Below are 14490 nucleotides of genomic sequence, written 5' to 3'. Positions count from 1 at the left end.
TGAAGAAGTTTTTTCTCAGGTCCAGATGGAACTTCCTGTGTTCCAGTTCCTGCCCGTTGCCTCTTGTCCTGTTGCTGGGCACCACGGAGAAGAGGCTGGCCTCATCCTCTTGACACTCCCCCTTCAGATACTTGTATACGTTGATGGGATCCCCTCTCAGTCTTCTCTCCTCCAGGCTGAACAGGCCCAGCTCTTGCAGTCTTTCCTCATAGGAGAGATGCCCCAGTCCCCTCATCATCTTGGTAGCCCTCCGCTGGACTCTCTCCAGGAGTGCCACGTCTCTCTTGTCCTGGGGGGCCCAGAACTGGACCCAGCACTCCAGGTGAGGCCTCCCCAGGGCTGAGCGGAGGGGCAGGATCACCTCCCTCGACCTGCTGGCAACACTCTGCCTCATGCACCCCAGGATAGCATTGGCCTCCTTGGCCACAAGGGCACATTGCTGGCTCATGGTCCGCTAGCTGTCCCCCAGGACTCCCAGGGTCCTTCTCGGCAGAGCTACTTTCCAGCAGGTCAACCTCCAGCCTGTACCGGTGCATGGGGTTATTCCTCCCCAGGTGCAGGACCCTGCTCTTGCCTTTGCTGAACTTCAGGAGGTTCCTCTCCGCCCAGCTCTCCAGCCTGTCCAGGTCCCTCTGAATGGCAGCACAGCCTTCTGGTGTGTCAGCCCCCCCCCCCAGTTTAGTACCATCAGCAAACTTGCTGCGGGTGCACTCTGTGCCTTCCTCCAGGTCATTGATGAATATGTTGAACAAGACGGGACCCAGGACTGACCCCTGGGGGACTCTGCTAGCTGCAGGCCTCCACCTAGACTCTGCACCACTGACCACAACCCTCTGAGCTCGGCCATCCAGCCAGTTCTCAAGCCCCCTCACCCTCCACTCATCCAGCCCGCACTTCTTGAGCTTCCCTAGGAGGATGTGACAGGAGACAGTATCAAAAGCCTTTGAGAAAATTTTGCGGTAATCTCAGTTTGTCTGGGCTGATGATGAGAATGTGAGACTTTTATTTTCCCCCTCCTCATGCTAGAGGAGAGGCATAGCTGGTCCCGGAATACTCCTTTGAAGGTAGACTCTTTTGTTGACTTATTTTAGAGCATGTTTTTCTTTGAGTACAAGAGTGCAAAATTAGGTCATTAGTGCTTTGTAATTCTGGACTCTTGTAGTTCCCTGAAGCCTGGTCTGAACTGTATTTGAATGCCAACTTGATAAGGGCTTATTGTACAGCTGTTGTAATGTTAACACAGGTGGGGAGGCTATCCCAAAGGATATTAAAGTATTCTTCTGGCATTGTTATAGGGTTGGTTTTTTTTGAGAAAGCAAGGAGAAGAGGTTTCCCTCTAACAGTTATTACCAGATGGCAATTATTGCTTGCAATACAGGGCTAGGTTGACCTCTGCTCTGTTTCAAGGTGGCTGTTATGTTGTTCATAGGTGCAGCAGATCACTACTTTTGAATGCATCTATAAATGAGATAATGTTTTGAGGAAAACCAAATATTATTTTTAGGCTTTCTATTTTTATTTTAAATATAGTTCTTACTGCTTAGTAAGAATTAAGCTTTTTGTCTGTGTCCTTCCAATATATTTGGTTGAGCTTCTTCAGGAAAGACTAGTCTGTTCCCTCTACTCCTTCCTTAGTCAGGGAGCTTACTGCCCTATTTTGTGGTGTATGAGGGCTGCTAGGTGGGTGACGTGAAGCGTTTGATCCTTATGACCCTGTCTGCATTTAAGCCAAACTCAGGGTCCATTTTTCATTTAATGAAGAGACAATCTTATCGCTTCTGTCCTACCCAACAAAATTCTATTGGGGGCTCTACACTGCTTGAATGGCAAGACTGCTTTGAACTTACCTTGGCCAAGCAGTCAAGTTTGGAGATGTAGAGGTTATTTTCTCTTGCACAAAACGTTATTGAAAGAGAGGTCAAACTGCCCTCTAATAGAAAATATCAAAATGAATTAAGAAACCGACTAGAAAGAGTCTGAAAGGAAATCCAAGAGGAATTTAAAGGTCATTTTTACCATGTGGAAAACCACAGGTATTCTTCTAATGAGACTTTTTGTAAGAATATGTGGTATCCTTTGATACATAGGCCTGTATTAGAAATTCAGTGTCTTAATTTTTGTGTACTAATCCTGCCTTTCTTCATTTCCTGTGTATTTTTGTATATGAGGCTAACACATACTCATTAGGAATCCAGTGAAATGCTTTAAAATATGGGATGCAGGAAAAAAGCGTGTTCAAGCAGGTGCAGAAAAGCAGTTGACATCCAGTTTGTTTGGTGCTGTACCAAAACCATACCCCAGTAACTAAGAGAAGAACATACTAATTTCTGGATAAAACATTTGTCATTTGTATTCTTGAATAGAAATTATTCCAAACATTTAGGTCTCTTTTTACAGAGTATAAACTTAGCAATATAAACAAGTACTGAGATTGTGTTTGTCATAAAATACTGTATATTGTGATAATCTGTTATTCCTTTCTGTTACAGATTAACTAAGCTCCAGATTTTGGAACTTAGAGAAAACCAGTTAAAAATATTGCCAAAGTAAGTGCAGATGAAATTTATTTTAAATACCTTCTAGAATTTTTTCCTCAGTATTACTAATAATATTTTACTAATATTTTGGCACTTGGTAATTCTGTAACAAGACACTCTTTTCCTTCAGACTACTGCAATTACATTTCTGTTCAAACTGACTGATCTTATTCAGAGATTTGCCTGAATTTTTTTCTGGTACCCCATTCTGTACACAAAGATGTCTGTCTCTGTCCAGCTCTATGGATTTCTGATCCACCTGTAGAGCTCTCAGCTCAGCACGTGGGCACTTCAGGACGATCATTTTGAGGTGTCGACGTTTTCCACATAATGCAACTGTATTGGTCCCCAGATACCCATCTGGGTACTGTTGTGGTGGCTGAGTGCCTGAAATTTAGGCACTGCTAGTTAAGTACTAAGATCTCTAAATGAAATGTGGGATTTGAGATGCTTATTCAGAATGACTGAGGGAATGTGATTCACACAATGTAAACAATTTTTTTTTAATTAATGTACTTCACTACTGAAAAAGTAATATTTTTGTGTTGTGTGGCATGGAATCTGTTTATGTAATACGTATTCTGTAATATTCCAGGCTTGTTTAGCGTAATGGAAGCATATTCCTCAGCCATGTTTTCTGTAGTTTTAAAATTGTTCTCAAAATTGTTGTAGGATGTGTTTTAGCAGTAAAATTCAGTTGTGTCTATCTCTCAAAATATTTCTAAGCCCTACCTTACACAACTCACTCTTGTTTCACGAAACAAACCTAGGGTGACAACATTAAATTTCCTGTGTGTCTATGAGCTAGACAAGTGCTCTGAATTGTCTGACTTGGATCTAGAGGTTTAAATGCATAATGGAGGCCTGAAGGTTAGTAAGGAGAAGGACAGAGATCCCAGTGGTGGGACATGAATAACCAGCTCTATAGTACTGAGTATGTTGCGGTGTGCAGTAAAAGGGGTCTTCCTCTAGCAAGAGAAACTGTTAAAGGGAGGTACTGCTGTCAGATGTTTGGGGGTAGAAGGAACTAACAAGTGAATATGCACATTGCCCAGCTCATGTGCTAGCAGACTTGTATGCAGCAGGCTGAAGTGTGAATTGCCAGCCCTTCAACTACAAAAGTGAGTTTTCCTAGTGACTCCAATTAACTATGCACTTGAGAAACAAGCAAGTCTGTTTACCTGGACATCCCTTTTGACAGAATTTTGTGCCGCTTTTTGTATTGTGTCTCGTTACCATGCTATGTTTGCTACATACAAATGCCAGAACTCAAATCTGGAAAGAAATGTAGCACCAGAAAGAGTAAACTTAAACTTTCAAAAGTGACATGTTCTGTAACTCATTAGTGTGATGTAAATACTTCTCCATCCTTTTTTATTCCTTGTGATATCATTAATTTTCAGTAGCAAAAATTAGAGGATGTGTAATTTGGGATACTGGCTGTGTAAATTAAGTTAGGAGTAACTGAAGAACGGTAGCTAGGATTAAAAGCATATTATTAAGCATACAACTAACGCAGATTTTGTTTACAAAATTACCCTGACCTTAATTGCTATAATCAATGCTAACAGCATGAATTACATACATTTTTTTTGTTTGTTTTTAAGTAGTTTACAGAGGTCTCTTGTACTGATAAGGGACATTTACAGGAATGCGGTAATGTATTCTAGGCTAAATGCTACTACTGTTGAAGCTGCTGGGAATCTTTCCTGTTGATTTCAGTGTTTCCAGGGTTTCATTCTAGCTGCATAACTCAGCTCAGCTGTCATGAAGGTGTCCTCTGTAGTGTCTCCGTAATGATCTACAGTACAGGCTGAGCTGCCACCTTAATTGTTCTCTTCTGGTGCTCTGGTGGTTTTTAATTAAGTGAGATTAAAGCTACTGGGACTACTTACTTTTAATTTAAATACATAATTAAGCATTTTACTGCACTGAGGCACTAGAAAAATACATTGTTTATATATGACGTACACTGGGAAGAAAAACTTACTGTGGTGTGAATAGTATGTAGGAGGTGAATGTGCCTTTCAGCAAAATACATCTGTTCAGCAATTGACCTAACCAACAAAGTGATCTGTGACTTTGCTTTTAGCTATTAAGTCAAAACTGAAACGGATGTAAAATTATAACTTACATATTTTTCAAAACCTGAACGTGTTCCAAAGGAACATGATCTACAGCTTTAAACAGTGTAGTTGTAAGCTGTAGCTCAGAAAAACAAATGTTTTGTTGAAGCTATTGCTACATAGCAGTACATGCTAATATTTTTACTATGAAATACAACAAATTTTTTTTTCTTATTTCATGGCCACTCTCTCTTTTTTCAATATTTTCATACTTATGGCGGCTACTTCTTTTGTTTTTGTAATCATAGATATATTTGGACAAAGTTCTACAACATCAACTAGCTTTCCTGCTAAATTCAACATGAACATAATTTTTAACACTGAAGCATAAAGCACTTGAAAGATTGTTAATCAAAATAAGTAATCAATGCCAGCATACTAAATCAACCTTGTTTTGTGCCAAATGCATTGTTTTGCTTGGAGCGTATCCGGAGCCAGAGACTACAAAACTGGCAGTATTGTAATGCAGACCAGCTCAGTAAAAATATTTCTACTGAAAAGAAAGCAAAAATATGCAGAGGTCGCAGAATGGTTGAGGTTGGAAGGGACATCTGGAGATCATCTAGTCCAGCCCCCTTGCTCAAGCAGGGTCACCTAGAGCACATTGCCCAGGATCGCGTCCAGACGGGTTTTGAATGTCTCCAGGGAAGGAGACTCCACTACCTCTCTGGGCAACCTGTTCCAGTGCTCTGTCGCCCTCACAGTGAAGAAGCTTTTCCTCATGTTCAGTTGATGCCCGTTGCCTCTTGTCCTGTCGCTGGGTACCAAGGAGAAGAGTCTGGCCCTATCCTCTGGATTCCTTCCCTTCAGATACTTGTATACGTTGATGGGATCCCCTCTCAGTCTTCTCTCCTCCAGGCTGAACAGGCCCAGCTCTTGCAGTCTTTCCTCATAGGAGAGATGCCCCAGTCCCCTCATCATCTTTGTAGTCCTGAATATTTTAGAGGCAATTCATCTGATACGTAGCTGGAAGTTGAGAATATAGTTTAATGCAAATATAAAATGTTGAACTTGGAAAGTTTCTTTCTCTCTTTTTAAGCATATATCTGTTGTCTAATTGTCAATAAAAAGAATAACTCTTTAAAAAGAAGCAAATTGAGGGGATAATTATGATGATTCAGGACCCAATCTTGCTATCACTCATACCTCTTGAATGTTATGCTATTTGAAGTAAGTGGTATTGTTAGCCTTAGTGAAGTTGTCTATTTACAGCTTTAGAAACTGAGGCATAATTGGAGTAACTGTTCTGTTAGTGTTAGATTGATTTGACAGCAATTTCAGTAATATGAATTATGAAACAGTGTTATCAGTTTATGAAAGAGCTTACATAATGCTATGCCTGAGGTAGAAAATGACTCAGTGATCTAGTAGATTTTTTTTCGCTCTCAATCCGGTATTCCCCCTCTTCTTTAGTACTGAATTTTTGTATTACATTAACACTTTCAGCGTTTCACAAGTTTTGATTGCTTTTTAGCTGAAGGAGTAGTGGCTCCGTAAACAATATGGGAAAAGTGAAGAGATGTTAGTTGAAGGAAACATTGTAATAAAATAGCTAGAATAAACGTAAATTGCATAAAAAGTTGAGGGAGGGGAGGGAAATAAGTGATATTGCAAAAACATTTGTGTGCGTTTTACGCATGCATTTTCAACATAATTTTTATTTTAAGAATAGAGAAATAATTAAGATTCCAGGTCATAGCATACGGAAGGAGCTTTGTGAACAGCCTGGGAAGGGCGAAATGTGATGTTTGTTATAGCGATTCAACAGTGTTCTTTTGCGCTTTAGCTGACTCGTATTCAGTGGTCTTGGAAAATATATTGTTAACCAGTTTGTGGCTACTGAGTGGTGTTTATGACCTTAGGAAGAAAGTTGAGGCAGCCAGTGAGGGGATAGTAACTTCACTGAAACGCTCTTTATTGTGAAGATGACTGTTTTTCAATTTTTGTGAACTAATCTGTAGATGATTTGCTGCACAGGACTTTCGGTTAGTTGGCTGGTTAGCTGAATGATATATGAGAGTTTGACCTTATTTAGACATCAGTCTGGTTACAGAACATCATCATGATTTGATACTTACATAAAATGATATGTCAGTATGAATACAGTAAGATTGGATGTAACTGGTATTTTCTTAAATCTAATTCCTTATTAATCCCCTTCCTTTGCAGAACCATGTCCAGACTGACTCAGCTGGAGAGACTGGACTTAGGAAGTAATGAATTCACAGAAGTGGTGAGTTTTACTAAAGTAGCAGAGCTTAGAATCTTTTTGATAACTCTTTATCCTTTAATCTATTTTAAATCATCATCAAATTGTAAAAGTAAGCTTAAGAGCTCTGCTGCTGAACAAATACTGCATATATCTTATACTATTTTATAGAGCCTGTTTTAAAAATTGTGTGTGTGTATATATATATGAATATAAGTATACATCATACCACACTTTGAAAATAAAACACTATGTTATACTGGGGCTAAAGTATTGGCAAGAGGTTAATTTAAATGTGTAAGTTGTATGTGTAATTTAAATGTGTAATTTAAGTTGTAATTTAAATGTGTAATGTGTAGGCAGAATGGTTTGGCTTTATAATAAATTCTGAATGCTTACTGGTCTTTGTGTACTTAAGTGTTGCAAGTTCTGTATAAGCTGTATGAAGCATGCTTTTATTAGAACGTGCAAACTATTTAGATCCAAGGGAAATTTTATTAATTTGGTATAAGTTTGTCTTGAGTATGGTTCAAAGTAGCATTTTCAGTTGAGGTGCTCAGGTTTTTTCTTTGGCGTGGATCAGCTTGTTTCCTGTTCATGGTGTCACAGACAAATAAATCCCCTTCCACTTATATTCAATAACATCCCTCTGCTTCTAAAAAGGTTTCCAATTGTAAGGGAATTTAAAAAGACAGTGATCGTTCTGACCTGCCATGTGATAAAGTCAAGCTTTTATTTGCCACCAGTAGGTATTTCATTAGTCACTGATCATGCTGTGGATGTTGTCTATCTTGGCTTTAGCAACGCTTTTGACACTGTCTCCTGTCACATCCTCATAGGCAAGCTCCGAAAGAGCAGGCTGGGTGCGTGGACGGGGTGGGGGTGGATTGAGAACTGGCTAAATAGCAGAGCAGTGGCACAGAGTCGAGGTGGAGGCCTGCAGCTAGCAGTGTCCCCCAGGGGTCAGTCCTGGGTCCCGTCTTGTTCAACATATTCATCAATGACCTGGAGGAAGGCACAGAGTGCACCCTCAGCAAGTTTGCTGATGGTACTAAACTGGGGAGAGTGGTCGACACACCAGAAGGCTGTGCTGCCATTCGGAGGGACCTGGAGAGGCTGGAGAGCTGGGTGGAGAGGAACCTCCTGAAGTTCAGCAAAGGCAAGAGCAGGGTCCTGCACCTGGGGAGGAATAACCCCATGCACCTCTACAGGCTGAGGGCTGACCTGCTGGAAAGTAGCTCTGCCGAGAAGGACCCTGGGAGTCCTGGTGGACAGCTAGTGGACCATGAGCCAGCAACGTGTCCTTGTGGCCCTTGGAAAATTTATTATTGGGAGCCAAGACTGTAATTTTTGCACGAATACTAATAAACTAGCATAAAAAGAAATTGAGCTGTGCATTTGGTTGTTCAGCTGCAGGTAGTTCCTGTTTTTATTGTACTTTCTCAGGAGGGAAGTTTAAGTAAAGTATATGCAGTATTGGTGTTTATCAAGAAGTGTGGTCTTTTCCTAGTAGCACAGAATATACTTACATTTAAAAAAAAAAAAAAAAGAAAAGCTTTTATCAGCACAGAATAACAATAAGTTGTAATGGGAATATATCCTGCACTTCACTTCATGGATAGAATGGTTTGTTTTTATCATACAGATGCATCTTTTGTTTGTTGCTACAAAACTTGACTCTGTTTTTCAGTTTTCTAGTTCAGTATCTTGTCAACTTTGTGGCTATTGAAAAACAGGTTTTCTAAATTCAAGGAATTTAGGGTTTTTAAACCTCCTGCATGAGAGGAAGACTTGCACACATAAGAATTATGATGCGTTTCAGCTGGAAGATAATCTTTTCTACTAAGGATCGTTTAGTGCTGTGATCAAGTTGTTACCAGATTTTTGTATATCTAGGATATATTTACATTTCAGAAAGTAAAACATCTGAGTTGTATTTGATGACCCAAGGAAACAAGGGTATATAACAGTTATAAAAAGACATTAAAGTTGCAAATATATGTATCATTGTACTTATTTTGTCTTTTGACTCTTTTTTTTTTTGCATGAAATTTTTTTTTTAAATTTGCTCTTTACAGCCTGAAGTACTCGAACAACTGAGTGGGTTAAAGGAATTTTGGATGGATGGTAACAGACTAACACTTATCCCAGGGGTAAATCCTTTTATTGTTTTAAATATCTTTGTATTTGGTTTTATAGTGGTATTTGCTTTGTCAGGTAGTTTTTATGTTGGAGTTATTGCATATTTTAATGTTACCCTAAGCCAAAATGTTAAGTGCTCCTGCTTAACTGGCCCACTTAAGTTGTCACTGATCTTGTGAGAGATGGTATATGGCTTTTCTTTCACTGAATGTTATAAATCTCTCATGTAAAAGCTATGTTCCAACCCAGCAAAGGGATATGTAAAAATCCTAGATCAAATTAAGGGTTTCCCAGCTTTCCTTCTGGGAAGAAATTACATTATTTTAGAGAGCAAGCGGGACTTCACAGGATAAAAATGTTGTATGAATTGTGATTGGTAATCGCTGTAGAGTAAGCAGTTATTGTTCATATTTTTATGCCATGTATCCACAGACCTTAGGTATGTTCCTGAAAAAATGTTCTGCTGCCTTTATCTAGGTTCCTGACATCTCTCAGAATTATTATGGGGTCCAGGATAACCTGTTATCGCAGTCCTTGTGAACCTGTGTTTATGTTGTAGTAAACTGCATTTGAAAGTTTGTAAACAGCTGGTCTGTTTTCAGACCTGTAGGCTTCATCTACTGCCTTTCATTGCTTCAGCTAGTTCTTCCTCGAGGAGACCTGAATGGGTGTGAATACTAAACCTTTGAACTTCATAGTAAAACTGTATTTGTAAAAGTAATTGCATCTTTTTTGTGAAGATTTCAGTAGACTAATGTGTGTAAATCTTCATGCTTATTTTTTGATTGTATGGCAATGGAGTAGAAACTTAGGTTTTTGGCTTTTGTTCTTGAATTTAGTTAGTGATTCATCATAGTTGTTTTTGAGGTTAAGCAGAATGCAGTTTTACGCAAAATGCAAAAATAAGCATCTGAGAGACTGTACTCGAACTTGATTATGTCCCTGTGTTATGGTAGATGAATTTCTATCTTAACTCTCTTAAGCTTTAGTCCTCTGATGAGGAGTCACTTGATTCCACAGTAACTGATTCAACAGTTGAATTTACAGTGGGCTGACTTTAGCGAGAGCTATGGAATAACTGTAGTGTGTCTGTATGTGTAGAAAAACATTAACTGTGCATGTTTGCACAAAAAAATTGTATGATGAAGTTTGGGGATTCTACCTAAAATTGTATTTCAGTCCTATAAATATGTTTCATCTTTAACCGTAACATAACACTTTAGAGAAAGTTTATTGTCAAAACTACTGGCTTTTTTGTTTTGAACTTACACTTCTTAGAATCCATTTTTTTCCTTTTAGTTCATAGGTACCTTGAAACAGCTGACCTACTTGGATGTTTCTAAAAACAATATTGAAGTGGTTGAAGAGGGTATTTCAGGTTGTGAAAGCCTACAAGACCTACTGTTATCCAGTAATTCACTTCAGCAACTGCCAGAGTCCATTGGTTTGTATTTTCACTTACTTCATGCTCTAAAACTTGATGGTTTAGACACAGAACGCTTCACTTAGATTTTAAAATACCATTTGTCTATTTTCAGTCGATTTAAATTTCCAGTTTAGGAGAAAGCTATAACACATAATTGAATAGTAACACTTATTTGGCTTGGCATGTTCTTGATTTTATTCGGGAGTTTGTAAATGAGCAATTGTTAACTGTACCATAGAGTTAAATTTTTTTATTTTTTTTTCCCCCTATGGCTGATGTGTGGTAAGCTGGCAAGTAGTTCTGTAAGTTCATGTTCTTATTTTTGTAGTAGGTTTATAGCACTATAGGTGTGCCAAGATTTCAGGAAATATAGAAGATGTGGTGACTTGCCTATAGTGTGTTTTTTCCCTTTATTAAATTCAATTTTTTGTTTAAATTAACTCTAATGTTCTTTTTGATCTAATTGTTGGTTTTTACCACAGGTTCCCTGAAGAAGGTAACAACGCTTAAAATTGATGAAAACCAGTTAATTTATTTGCCAGACTCCATAGGAGGGTAAGTATTTCACTTGAATTAGCCTTCCTGTAAGCTTTTCTGTAACAACACCTGCTCTTTTGAATGGTTTTCTATGTCTCTGCTTGATATATCTGCTACATGTTACAGTAATGTCTTAATAAATTTGAAGGCAATTGCTTTCATATCTTCTAGTTAGCTGCATGTATGTTCTTTATATATTGATATATTAATATCAAAAGACCTTAGTTCCTCAGACATTAATGTGAGCATCAGTCTATAAGTGAAAAATTGAATATGAAAGAAAAGAATACAAACATGTTTATGAAGGCCTACAGTTCAGGAAAGTATTTTGTGGCATAGTGCAAGGATAAAGTTCTAGTGTCTCAGCTTTGGCTGTGTTAGTTACATACTGCAAATGATCAAACCTGTTTCAACAAGTATCAGTTGGTTATAAAAAGTAAATCTGAAAGGCACATATAATATTAAGGTAAATTTTTCCCCAGTTAAATGGAATCAGCAGGATTTTTTAAATGTACAATTTGGTGTTCAGCAATTTAACTTAAAATTCACAAACAACAGTGAAAATAAGAACTCAGAGTTAACTGCTGTACGAATGAAATGTATTTGTTCCAATTTTTTTCTCCTATTACATTTTTTATAACTAATGTAGGTTACGTTATTCTTCTGTCAGAATTTACAATATACTACTTCACTGCCAAAGCCTAATACTAACTCACTCCTTCAGTTCTTTCCTTGTTCACGAGTCGAGCTCAATTCCTGTTTGTCTATGATCGGTCTCATTCTGATTGTTTTCGGGACTTTGTGCTACCATACATGTAGTGCACAAAAATTTAATGTTGCAGGCCTTCTGCTGTTTATACTTAAAGCTTTCTTATGTGGACAGTATAAAGGAGATTTAAAAGAAAGAAGAGTTCAGGCAAATTGGCTAAAAAACTTCTTGGATTTGAATTTTATTTGGGTTTCTGAATTTCATTTTGAATTTAATTGGAGATTTGTAATTGATAGTAGTATCAATTTCATGTAAATTTTAGAAGTATCAAATTGATGTTGGATGAATTTAGCTGTGTGGAGGAGTAACTTTTTATTTGTTCAGGTTAATATCAGTAGAAGAACTGGACTGTAGTTTCAATGAGATTGAAACATTGCCTTCATCTGTTGGGCAACTCTCTAACATAAGGACATTTGCTGCAGATCATAACTTTTTAACACAACTGCCACCAGAGGTATGTGTTTAGTTTCAAAACTATAAACTGAATTTTTCTTATTAATTGATTTTATACTATATACTCTATACGTGATTTGGCTTCCAACTTAATAAATTTGGAGCAGATTTTCTGGGTGTATGTTTTTAAAAGAGTGTATGTAAATGTACAAGTTGTCAAGTAAACAAAATAACCGAATGTGTGTTTGAAGCAAGCAGGAGAAATTAGTTGCTAATGTATTGAAGTCAAAAGGGGGAAGAACATATTTTGATTACAGCATGTGTTTATTCAGTTTTTCATATGTAAGAATAAATCTAATTGCAACTTACAGATGAAAATAGCTTTAATAGTTATTTTAAAACTGCAAAAAATTGTGTATTTGGAGCTGTGAGGATGAATTAATTCTTTGGATTTTTTTTTTTCAGATAGGAAACTGGAAGCATGTAACAGTGTTGTTTCTGCATTCTAATAAGATTGAATTTCTCCCTGAAGAAATGGGTGATATGCAGAAATTAAAAGTCATCAATCTGAGTGACAATAGGTTTGCAAATTAAATTTATTAATGTAGGCAATGCTATTGCATTTTAGGCAATTCCTATATTGTACTGTAACCAATGTCTATCCCCCAAAGAGAGGTATTTTTGTGAATATATTTTTTATCTTTCCTTATCACCTGCACTGTTTCAGTCTCTGTTGCTCTTTTAGTGTATTATAGTGTGGTAATAATATGCACTTTCCTGATGTCGTTACTTTGTCAAAGCTTCCAGAGTTGTTTGTCTTCTGCAGAACTGAGATGCATGTATTTTATTATTGCTGTGTTCTGAAGCTTACCGCTTCATACAGTGGAATGGCATTATTTTAATGACCTTCATTAGCTTTACTACATTCATGATTGTTAGGATGTATTTTTATAGGAAATGAATTCAAGTATCTTCTAAAAACTTAATTTTTTAGTAAAGAATCAAATCTAATAGCTGCCTTTATTGTGTGCAAAGACACAAAATACTGTCAGGGTATCTTGTAAAATACTCTGTGTGCTGGGGAAGGGGAGGAGAAAGCTAGTTTTATTGGAGCTGGTAACTTCAAACTGACAAAACATTTCTTTTGGGAACTACCAGTTTTATAAATTAAAAGACATTTGGAGAGATGAGTCTAACCGAGCTCTCCCTCTAGTTTTCCCAGTCTGGCTTCTCCATACTTCAGTACGCTCTGCTTTATCTGTGAATGCCAGAGCTTCTATTATCCAGGGCAACCTTTTCACCATAAATTTTTCTTGGAAAAAATCACTACTTTTTCAGATGTAGCTCTTCCCCCCCCGCCCCCCCTTCCCCCTGCCCCAAGCTGGAATGCATCTCTGTTTTGTCCTATTCAAGTTGCTAAACTAAGTTAAGTTAAAATGCATTGTCTCAGTTCTTTTTAAGGTGCCTGTTAAACAGTGTAGAAAATAATGATTTTAATTAATTCCAGGTATAGCCTTGAAATTAAATGCTATTGCCTTTCCATTGTCAATAGTTATTCACTTAACTATATCTTTAAAAGTCTTTTGCAAGCTTTTTTACAAACTAATGCAGCATTTTTCTTAACAGTCTTAGCACTGGTAAGCAAGCATACTTACATAAAATCTTCCTGTTATGAATTGCAGACTGAAGAATTTGCCCTTTACCTTTACAAAACTGCAGCAGCTCACTGCTATGTGGCTGTCAGACAATCAGGTGAACTTTCTTTTTTACATATGGATGAATAAAATATTGTTGAATTTATTCCTAATGGAACTTACAAATACAGAGCCATCTGTTGAATGATGAGTAGTAGTACTGTCTATATGCACCAATACTTCCTTGATGTGAGTTTGTCGATTCTGTTAAATTAAGCAGCATTGAGCCTGCCCAGCTTTGAGACTTTTATATCTGTGGCCAAGTTCTGTGCTGTTAGGAAATGCCCTTTAACAGATGTTGGGGTTCTTGTTTGTTCTTGATTGGGGCTTGTTTACACAGGAAAGGCAGTGCTTGATAAGCTCGTGTTCTGATATATAGTACACTGTTTCTTCCACAGTATATACTATTGAGGAAATTTAGCATGCTCTCTTTTGCACTAGACTGCTTACCCTGCTTTTGAACTCTCTGACTGTCCAAATTTCAAGCTACTGCAAAGTAACTCGTGCTCACAGCGTGCATCTTTCCTGTGTATTGAAGCCCTTGGTACTATATCAGTTTTCTGAATGGCATTAAAGTGTACAGTGCTACCAGAAATCCATTAACTTCAGGTGTGGTCTATTAAAAGCACTTTGACTAATCCAGTAATTTAAGATTTC

The 14490-nt window shown here is 37.7% G+C and overlaps 1 protein-coding gene across 11 annotated transcripts in view; it reads left to right on the top strand.

Moving 5' to 3' along the window:
• Positions 1–14490, top strand: part of LOC104146915 (erbin) — a 114919-nt gene that overhangs the window by 74852 nt on the left and 25577 nt on the right. For all 11 annotated transcript variants that reach the window (XM_068927481.1, XM_068927482.1, XM_068927486.1 and 8 more), the window contains 8 exons: positions 2490–2546; positions 6833–6896; positions 8951–9025; positions 10314–10458; positions 10923–10995; positions 12071–12200; positions 12605–12720; positions 13822–13891. In XM_068927481.1, coding sequence (XP_068783582.1) covers positions 2490–2546; positions 6833–6896; positions 8951–9025; positions 10314–10458; positions 10923–10995; positions 12071–12200; positions 12605–12720; positions 13822–13891 — 730 coding nt within the window. The remainder of the gene's footprint in view (positions 1–2489; positions 2547–6832; positions 6897–8950; positions 9026–10313; positions 10459–10922; positions 10996–12070; positions 12201–12604; positions 12721–13821; positions 13892–14490) is intronic.

The sequence above is a fragment of the Struthio camelus genome, chromosome Z (assembly GCF_040807025.1).
Source record: "Struthio camelus isolate bStrCam1 chromosome Z, bStrCam1.hap1, whole genome shotgun sequence".
Classification (NCBI taxonomy): Eukaryota; Metazoa; Chordata; class Aves; order Struthioniformes; family Struthionidae; genus Struthio; species Struthio camelus.
The sequence above is the reverse complement of the archived record's forward strand: the minus strand, read 5'-3'. Positions and strand labels throughout refer to the sequence as shown.